Source organism: Mus musculus, chromosome 4, assembly GCF_000001635.26.
Source record: "Mus musculus strain C57BL/6J chromosome 4, GRCm38.p6 C57BL/6J".
Classification (NCBI taxonomy): Eukaryota; Metazoa; Chordata; class Mammalia; order Rodentia; family Muridae; genus Mus; species Mus musculus.
The window spans coordinates 42,969,648-42,979,100 of NC_000070.6; the positions used below are offsets into that span (position 1 = coordinate 42,969,648).

Consider the following 9,453-nt stretch of genomic DNA (forward strand, 5'->3'; position numbering starts at 1 on the left):
GGCAGGTGGATTTCTGAGTTCGAGGCCAGCCTGGTCTACAGAGTGAGTTCCAGGACAGCCAGGGCTACACAGAGAAACCCTGTCTCGGAAAAACAAACAAACAACAACAAAAGCATGGCCTAAACATTCATAGTTCTGGTCTTGGCAATCAAGACAGAAAGACAGGGATCACTCAGATTTCACCATCTGGGATGAGCTGTCTGATAGAGACAACAATTTGGCTCTAAGCTCCAGGAGTAGGCTATTGGATTCACGTAGGAGTCGGGAGTTCTGTGTTCTATGATGTAGTGATGACCTCAAGAAACTGCCGCCAGACTGAAGAAAATGGAATGGCTGCCAGAAGGCTTGCTTTAGGGCTAAGGAAGATATGGGACTTCTCCAAGGTCAGCTGACCCATGCTCTGGCCTGCAGGCACTGCAGCAGCATTACCTGCCTCCATAGTCCAGGGAATCTGGCCATACTAGTCTTGTTCATGGTTTGGCAGATCCGAAGATGGTGGCAGCTCAGAGGGTGGCAACAGCTTCAGCCCTGGTGCTCTGGAGATAAAATGACACAAGGCAAGGTAGGTGACCACTGACCTTGGACATGGGTCTGAGTGAATAACTACTGAAATGAGTGATACGTGTGGTCAAACAAAGGGTCACAGCTATGGATGTGGACCCAGATGTTAGTCTATAAGCCACAACGGCATGAGATTTGAGAGCGAACCATCACTGACCTTAGGGAGCATGGGGAGATGCTGGTGTCTAAATGAGAACTGGATTCTGACATTAACAACGGAGGAACCTTAAGCTCTTGCTTCTTCTCTAGCCTTCTCCTTCTCTACCCTCCCCTCACCTCTTTCTCTGCCTTTCTTTTTGGTTTTTTTTGGTTTTTGTTTTTGTTTTTGTTTTTCAAGACAGGGTTTCTCTGTATAGCCCTGGCTGTCCTGGAACTTACTCTGTAGACCAGGCTGGCCTCGAACACAAAAATCCACCTGCCTCTGCCTCCCGAGTGCTGGGATTAAAGGCGTGCGCCACCATGCCCGGCTTCTCTCTGCCTTTCTACAATAATGCTCTAAAACCATGAAAAAAAAAAAACAACAACAACAATGAATGAAGAGCTGGGTAAGTGACCACTGGTAGAGCTGTGGGGCAGGTAAGTCTACATGTGGAACAGAGGTAATAAATGTGTGACATAGAAACCATCATACCTAAGAGTATGCTCTATTCCCTAGGGGCTACAACTTCTGTACCATTTGGCCTTCTTTGATTGCCTGTGGAAGCAAAAATCAGAGGAGGAGGAAAAGGAGGAAAAGGAATGCTTATCTCTGAATCCACTAAAACCGTATCATCTTTCCAAAGACACTCCTATTGGAAACGGATTTTCTACAGCCCCACCACACCCATCCTGTAGATCTGAGGGCCGCCCCAGGGCCACAGAGACACAAGAACAAGTACTCATACAGTCCCCAAGCCCTTCTAGATCCTTCCCTACTTTCCAGACCCTGACCAACCTACCTGTGAGAAGCAAGAGAGCTTCAGGGAGCTCCCCGCAGCAGACAAAACTCCAGCTCTTCTCGGGTCTTCCCTCTCTATACAATGAGTCCTTGAAGACTATTTTCCTGAGCTCAGATGGTCCCTCTCCACTAAAGTTGTCTATTTGTCCTTCTGTCTTTTTAAACAAAGTCCCCTTTCCACCTGCGTACAACCTGCTGCTTCCCTGTTACCACTCCTCAACTTACTATCCTACCCCTGAAGCCCATATTTTGGAAGATCTGGAAGAAATAGCACCCGGTTCTCAACTAGTCCAATCTCCACCTTCCCCTCCTATACCACTGGTATCCTCCAATCTTAAGCCTTTGCTTAAGGGCTACAAGAGAATCATACCTGACACAGAGGTACACACACAGTGGTTTACACAGAACAAAGAGGTTCCTTCTGTCTCTGAGAATCAAGGTCTGTACCCACAGCCTGAACTCCAAAAATTCAGATCCTCCACATTCTTATATTCATCTGAGGTCTGGAGGAAGAGGCCAGGGGACCTCAGACTCCATCAACATAATCCAGAATTGCCTTTTGCCTTTCTGTTGTATCCTTTTAACCCTCAGGAAGTCCTAGATAGGTTTGAGATGCCATGGAGAAACATGAAACAAAATGAACACCCAAAAGCCTCTGAAACTGCAATGCCAACTGCAAGCCCACTCCCAATTTCCCTGACAGAATGCCAGAGAGTCAACCCCACAGGAGACCTGTCTCAAGTGAAAACTCTCTGCCAAACCACAGTGCAAAAAGAGAACCTTCAGATCTATGAGCTTCCAATCTCAGCCCCTTGCCAACTCACAGTACCCGTGACTGAAGGGACTGGCCCTCCAGGAACTCCCCCTGGATATGAAGCTCAGTGGGGCATCCTAGCATATAAAGGCATTCCCCAAGCTTCTGACCCCCTAATGCCAGCTTCCTGTCACCCATCAGGTTCTCTGTCAAAAGTAAAAAATGTTAACCCCAAAGAAAGACTTTCTGCACCTAAGGATGTCAGGGAAAACCTGGGATACAGAGAGCACCCACATGTTTCTAAGTCTCCAGTGTCAGCGCCATCCCCTCCTCTAGACACCCTGTCAGACTACCAGAGAGAGAATCCCCCAGAGGATGGGTCTGGATTTAAGCCTCAATGGGAATGCAAAGAAACCTCAGGCAGTCCCTGGGCCTCTGAAACTCCAACCCTGGACTTCCACGTGGGTTTCTATGAAGCCACACCTATGTGTGTCCCACTGGGATCTGAGGCTCAACTGAAGGGTACACCTAGTACAGAAAATCTTTGTGTCTATGCTGACATAGTTTCATCTCCTAGCCTTCCCTCTGTCTCTCTGCCAGACTTTGCAATAATGGGCCCCCAAAGAATCTTATTAGAGTCTAAAGCTTTATGGGAGACAAAGGAGCAGAAAAAACACCTGTGGACATCTGATTCCTCATGTCCCCATAAAACACCTCTAGCCCCCTTTATAGGACCAAAAAGAATCAATACTGTGGATGATGTCCCTAGATCAGAAGCCACAGGGAAGAATACTGACAACACAAAGAAATGTTCGTCTTCTGAGCCGCCATTTCTGAACCTCAACCCATCGCCAGCTCTTGTACAGCAACCCCTTAGAGTTAGCCCCATAGAGAACCCACTTAAATCTAAAGCTTGGTGTGGGCACATTCAAAGAAAAAATAACTTCTTGGCCTCTGAGCTCCCAGCTCAGAGCCTATCCCAGCACCTGCTTGAACCCAGCCCCGAAGGAGTCTTATCTGACGTTGAGCCTGCTGGAGGGTTCATGAAGAATAAAAACCATTGTGTTTCTGCATCCCCAGTTTGGGAATGCAGTCCATCTCCAAATTCTGTTCTGAAGTTTCACATAAGTGAACCTTCTGGAGACCAGTGCAACTGTACGCCTAAGGAGTCAGTAGCAGAGTGGACAAAGGATTCCTGGGCCAATGAACTGCCAGGCTCCAGCTTTTTCTCTGCTCTGTCACAAGAGCCACATTCTGAAACTGAGCTTGTATGCAGAAATGTACTAGAAAGAGAAGCCTCCCAGGGCCCCAATCCTCCAGCAGTGAATCCTCCGCAACCAACAGCCTGGCCTATCCAGCCTGGCCTCTCAGAAGCCAAGGCAGAGGCCCCCTCCTCCCAGGGAGAGGCCGTCTCAGAGGTGTCTGACCATCCTGTGATCCACGCCTGGCAGTGGAGTAGACAATTAAAGCTCAGACTGAACAAACTACAGCAGAGCCCCACTTTCAAATCCCCAGGTTCACATCACTCATTTTCCAGCTCCCCAGTTCTTAACCTAACTCTAGAATCTTGGGGACCTTCCTCTTGTTCCCAACAGATGCATCCTCTCAGTCTGCACCCCTGCTCTTCAAGTAGTCATCCCCCAAAAGTTCAAAGGGCAGAAGCCCTGCCTGTCCAGGCCCCTCATTGCTTGCACTCCTCTTCTCAGCCTCAGGCACAAGCTTCTGGTAGAGCAGAGCAGCGGTCTCAGAAAAGTAAGAGGCTGAAACGGAAGGCGATGGTCCAAATCCCATCCCCAGGGCTGGGTCATGTGAAGGCTGATGAGAACTGTTCAGGCATGGGAGAGCCCTCAGATACAGGGCTTCTGGTCTCTGGTAAGAGACAAGACAAGACTTTAGTACTACTTTCAACCCAAAAGAGAGGGAGTTCCAGAAAGTCCAAAGCAGAGAAATGTGGAAGGACTGCAAGATTAGGATCACCCACTAACACAAGGGAAAACAATCCTGCCCAGGCCTGCAGACCAGCAGAGGCCTCTATGCCGAGGTTTTCTAGAAAGTTTGAGCATAAAGCTCAGAGTTCCCCACATTCGGCCCTTGCTCAGCAGCTTCTCCCAAATGCTGCTGGGCCCCAGGATCGGCCAAGGACAGGCCTGGTGGCCGGTGAGACCCAGAATCCTTGCCCTTTTAAGTGCTGTCCTTGGATTCCAACAAAGCAGCAGCTCTCATCCTTATCACAAGAGGCTCCCCCTACCAGAGGTTTCCAAAAGTTAATAGATAAGTTTCTGGGTGTGCATAGACCTCTGCCAACTAAATCCAGTCCGTAAAGTATGGTAATATTGGCACCCAGTATCCCATAACCCAAACCAAGTCAGGTGTGGGTAGGGAAATAGAAACAAATAGAGAAAAGCCTAATAAAGTAGTTCAACTAGACAAATCCCATTTATGTCTTCTTTAAAGTCTAGGTTTCAGGGCTGGCAAGATGACTCAGTGGGTAAGAACACTGACTACTCTTCCGAAGGTCCTGAGTTCAAATCCCAGCAACCACATGGTGGCTCACAACTACCTGTAATGAAATCTGACACCCTCTTCTGGTGTGTCTGAAGTCAGCTACAGTGTACTTATCTATGATAATAAATAAATCTTTGGGCCTGAGTGAGCAGGGCCCATCAGAGCAGGCCGACTGGAGTGAGCAGAGTAACCACATAAAGGCTCACAACCATCTGTATAGCTACAGTGTACTCACATACATAAATATTTTATTTTTAAAAAAAGTCTAGGTTACTGAAGATGCCAGTTCCCTATTCTAGCACCATATCTACAACCGCAGTTCTCAACCTGTAGGTCGAAACTCATTGCAGGGGTGGGGGGCCCACAACAACCTTTCCACAGGGCTTAACTAAGACCATCGGAAAACTGATATTTACACTATCATTAACAGTAGCAAAATTAGTTATGAAATAGCAACACAATTTTATGGTTGGGATCACAACATATTAAAGGTTTGCAGCAATAGGAAACAACACTACTGCTCTCAAGCTTCCTGATGCTGTGACTAGAAGATGAAGCATTCTGCCATTTTAACTTCCTTTTTCAGGCTTTTAAGGAGTGCACGTCTCTACACTCTAGGGTAAAGCTGCAACAGTCCGATGATGCTCTTAAGACAAATACTTCATAGGAAGTGAGAGAAAAATGCCTCCATTCATCCCATAACTACCAATGATAGAAGCAGCTGTTGTTTGTAGTGCAGTTCTCTTCATCCATTTGACCCATAAATTGTATTGTTTTGAAACAGGATCTTGCTGTTTGTCCCAGACTGATCTCCAACTCATTATCCTACACCCTCAACTTGCCAGGTTTGGGGACTCCACATGTGTGCTCCATATTGGCAAGTGCTCTACCACTAGGCTAAATCCCCAATCCATTCTCACATGTTCAGTAATTTCTGATTTACAGTCTGTACCCATTTTCCTGGTACACTGTTAGCTAGGTACAGTACTTACTAGCTTTCTCTTTGACAAAACACACACTTGCCAAAAATCCAACCTATCTCATACAACTAAGATCAAGGGTTTGGCAGATACAACTCCTTCCTGTGGCTCTAGAGAAGGCTACTTTGTCTCTTCCCAGCTTCTGGAAGATGCTCATAAACCTTGGTTACTCTAACTCCCTTTCTCCATTTCAAGTCTTTCTCACATTGCACCTTTATGGTCTTCCTTTTTTGAGGTAGGGTGTGGGACTGAACTCAGGCAGGGTCTTGAACACTCAAGGATGCTTTAGCACTGAGCTCTCTCTCTAGTTCGTGTTTTCCCACCTTTAAGGATCCTCGTAATTTCGTGAACCTACCTGTATAATCCTACTCACTGCCTGGATTATCAAACCCAAGGCTTTGTCCATGATAGGCAAGCACTCTAAGTTATGGACCCAGGTTTCACTCTTAAATCAGATGATGGAACCAGGAGCGGAGGTGCACATCTTAATTCCAGCTCTCAGGAGGCAGAAGCAAGCAGATCTCTGTGAGTTCAAGGACAGCCTGATCTTCAAATAGAGGAAATCTGATTAATGGGATCTGATTCCCTCTTCTGGTGTGCTGGTGTGTCTGAAGACTGCTACAGTGTACTCATATACATAAAATCTAGAAAGAAAAAGTATTATCTCAACCTCATAACTGCAACCATTTCCTTCTAGTTTTACTTATAGTAACTGTTACTACACCAAAGTTTTATCCACTTTATGTAGCTTTAAGTCTTGCAGCATTCTTTAAAGTTGTTGCCATTTTTTGAGGCCAGCCACAACTTGCTGCCCTAGGCTTGCAGGTATGTACTACCAATTCTGACACCTTTTGACTATGACTTCTAAAGTAATTTTTGGAACATGTATAATCTGTATACTTAGGGTGGTAAGCAAACATTTTAGTATACAATTTAGTGAGTCTAACTCCCCCAAAATGATGTTCAATTTCACCAACACCAGAGTCCACTCCACTAAAGAGGCCATAGTGAAAAACATGGTACATTTTCAAGCATCTCTTGCACAACCAAGCTAGATTCACAAGACATTCTGTTCTCTTCATTTCCTTCAACTATTTCCTGTAACTTACCTATTACTCTGTGAAAAAAGGCACTCAAATATCTAAGCCCTTTTTTGGTTTGGTTTGGTTTTTGAAATAGGGTTTCTGTGTCATTCCTGGCTGTCCTGGCCTTGAACTTAAGAGATCCCCAATTGCCTCTTCTTCTCAAGTGTTGGGATGAAAGAGGTGTACCACCGATGCCAGGCAAAATGTGTAGCCCAGACTACCTTGAACTCCTGACTCCTCCTACTTCAGGACTTCCTATGGACATGGAACAGCACAACCACTTTAAGCCCATCATCATTCTTCTTTTAATATTTATTATTTATTCTTATATGAGCACACTGTAGCTGTCTTCAGACACACCAGGAGAGGGCATCAGATGTCATTTACGAATGGTTGTGAGCCACCACATGGTTGCTGGGATTTGAACTCAGGATCTTTGGAAAAGCAGTCAGTGTTCTTAACCTCTGAGCTGTCTCTCCAGCCCCTAAGCCCATCATTCTTTTTTGAGACAGGGTTTCTCTCTGTAGCCCTGGCTGTCCTGGAACTCACTCTGTAGACCAGGCTGGCCTCGAACTCAGAAATCCACCTGCCTCTGCCTCCCAAGCGCTGGGACTAAAGGCGTGTGCCGCCACTGCCCAGCAAGCCCATCATTCTTAATTCTCCTTAAACTCATCTGATTTATTCCATCATTAAGCCCCATTAAGCCCTAACACACCTATAAAACCTGTTTCAGACCCATCTTCACTATCATATTCACAGTCGTTATTTCTCACCCAATTGGTTCCCCTAATCCTTCTGATCTATTTTCTATTGCAGAAGTCAACAATGTATTCAAGTGTGCAACATAAAATTGAGTAAAAGGAATTAGGTATGCAGTTACCACCGTGCTCAACTAGCATACATAGAACCATGAATTCAGCCCCCACCCAGCACTGCAAAGGTAAAGGAAGCAAATCCTCCTCCACAAACCCTTTTGTCTCTTTGTGGCAAGGGGTAGAGACAGATCTCACCGTGTAGCCCAGGAAGACCTTGGTGGCATGCATGGTGGCTTACAACTATAATGAGGCCAGCTTGGACTTTCTCCATAATGAGTTCCAAGAATAACAACCCAACTCAAAAAACAAAAAAACAAAAGGCTCAAAACACAAAAGCCAGATGGCACCTTTAATCCCAGCAATTGGCAATTGGGAAGCAAAGTTCTCAGAATTCCCAGGCCAGCCTGATCTACAAAGAGAATTCCAGGCTACAAAGAAAAACCATGTCTCAAAAATAACAAAAAAAGGAGCTGGAGAGATATGGCTTAGAGGTTAAGAGCATTGACTGCTCTTCCAGAGGTCCTGAGTTCAATTTCCAGCAACCACATGGTGGCTCACAACCATCTGCAATGAGATCCGATGCCCTCTTCTGGTGTGTCTGAAGACAGTTACAGTGTACTTGTACATTAAATATAATATTAAAAAAAGAAGAAACCAAAAAAAAAAAAAAAAACAAAAACCAAAAACCCTAAAATAACAAAAATGTGAACAAAGAGACATATAGATATAATTTGTGGTACTAGTCTGGTCAAAAGTTATGACATTTGGCTCACTAGAGAAAAGTCTTGAATATGGTACGGCTTTCAGACTGGTTCTTAACCCCCAAGAAATTACTTAAAAAAAAAAAGATTAACTTAAAAAGTTATATCCATTGGGCTGGTGAGATAGCTCAGTGGTTAAGAACTCTGGTTGCTCATGCTGAGGTCCTGAGTTCAATTCCCAGCAAACATGTTAGCTCACAACCATCTGTACAGGGTCTGATGCCCTCTTCTGGTCTGTAGATGTACGTGCAGACAGAACACTCCTAACATTAAAAAAAAAAAAAAAGTAAATTTTTAAAGAAGTTATGGCTGCTGGGCGGTAGTGGTACATGCCTTTAATCCCAACACTTGGGAGGCAGAAGCAGGCAGATTTCTGAGTTCGAGGCCAGCCTGGTCTACAGAGTGAGTTCTAGGACAGCCAGGGCTACACAGAGAAACCCTGTTTTGAAACCACACAGCTGGAGAAGCAACTCCTACAAGCCTCCATACTCGAAACCCATACATACCCACAACATAAAAAAATACATACATACAACAAAATAAATACATACATACATACATACAAACAAAACTAAGTGTAAAGCAGGAGGCGGCCAGGCATGCTGGTATATACCTATAATCTCAGCATTTTGGAGGTTTAGGTAGGAGGTCACTTTGAAGTCAAGGCTAGCCCAGGACATACTCAGTGGTGACAGCATTGGCTGTTCTTTCAAGCCTGTGCTTGATGCCCAGCATCCACGTGGCAGTTCATAACCATCTTCTGGCTCCAGCTCCAGAGGATGTGCCGCTCTCCGGCCTCTGAGGATATTATGCACACATGTGGTGCAGACAGACACAAGGAAGAAACACCCAATCACAAGTAATTTTCTTTTTTTTGTTGTTTTGTTTTCCTTGAGACAGGGTTTCTCTGTGTAGCCCTGGCTGTCCTGGAACTCACTCTGTAGACCAGGCTGGCCTCGAACTCAGAAATCCGCCTGCCTCTGCCTCCCGAGTGTGCTGGGATGAAAGGCATGCATCAATATGCCCAGCATAAATAAATCTTATAAAAAAGGACA

General features: G+C 45.4%; 1 protein-coding gene across 1 annotated transcript; it reads left to right on the top strand.

Moving 5' to 3' along the window:
* Positions 1-298: 298 nt before the first annotated feature.
* On the top strand, positions 299-4,678 carry 1700022I11Rik (RIKEN cDNA 1700022I11 gene). The gene is made up of 2 exons (NM_026088.3): positions 299-562; positions 1,217-4,678. The coding sequence occupies exons 1-2, from the start codon at positions 368-370 to the stop codon at positions 4,571-4,573; spliced, it is 3,552 nt and encodes a 1,183-aa protein (NP_080364.1). The 5' UTR covers positions 299-367; the 3' UTR covers positions 4,574-4,678.
* The last annotated feature ends 4,775 nt before the right edge of the window (positions 4,679-9,453 follow it).

Bases quoted from the DNA above. Each gene is read 5' to 3' on its own strand.
- 1700022I11Rik (NM_026088.3), top strand. From the start codon at position 368: ATGGGACTTCTCCAAGGTCAGCTGACCCATGCTCTGGCCTGCAGGCAC. The intron at 563-1,216 runs GTAGGTGACCAC...TCTATTCCCTAG, and splicing joins ATAAAATGACACAAGGCAAG to GGGCTACAACTTCTGTACCA.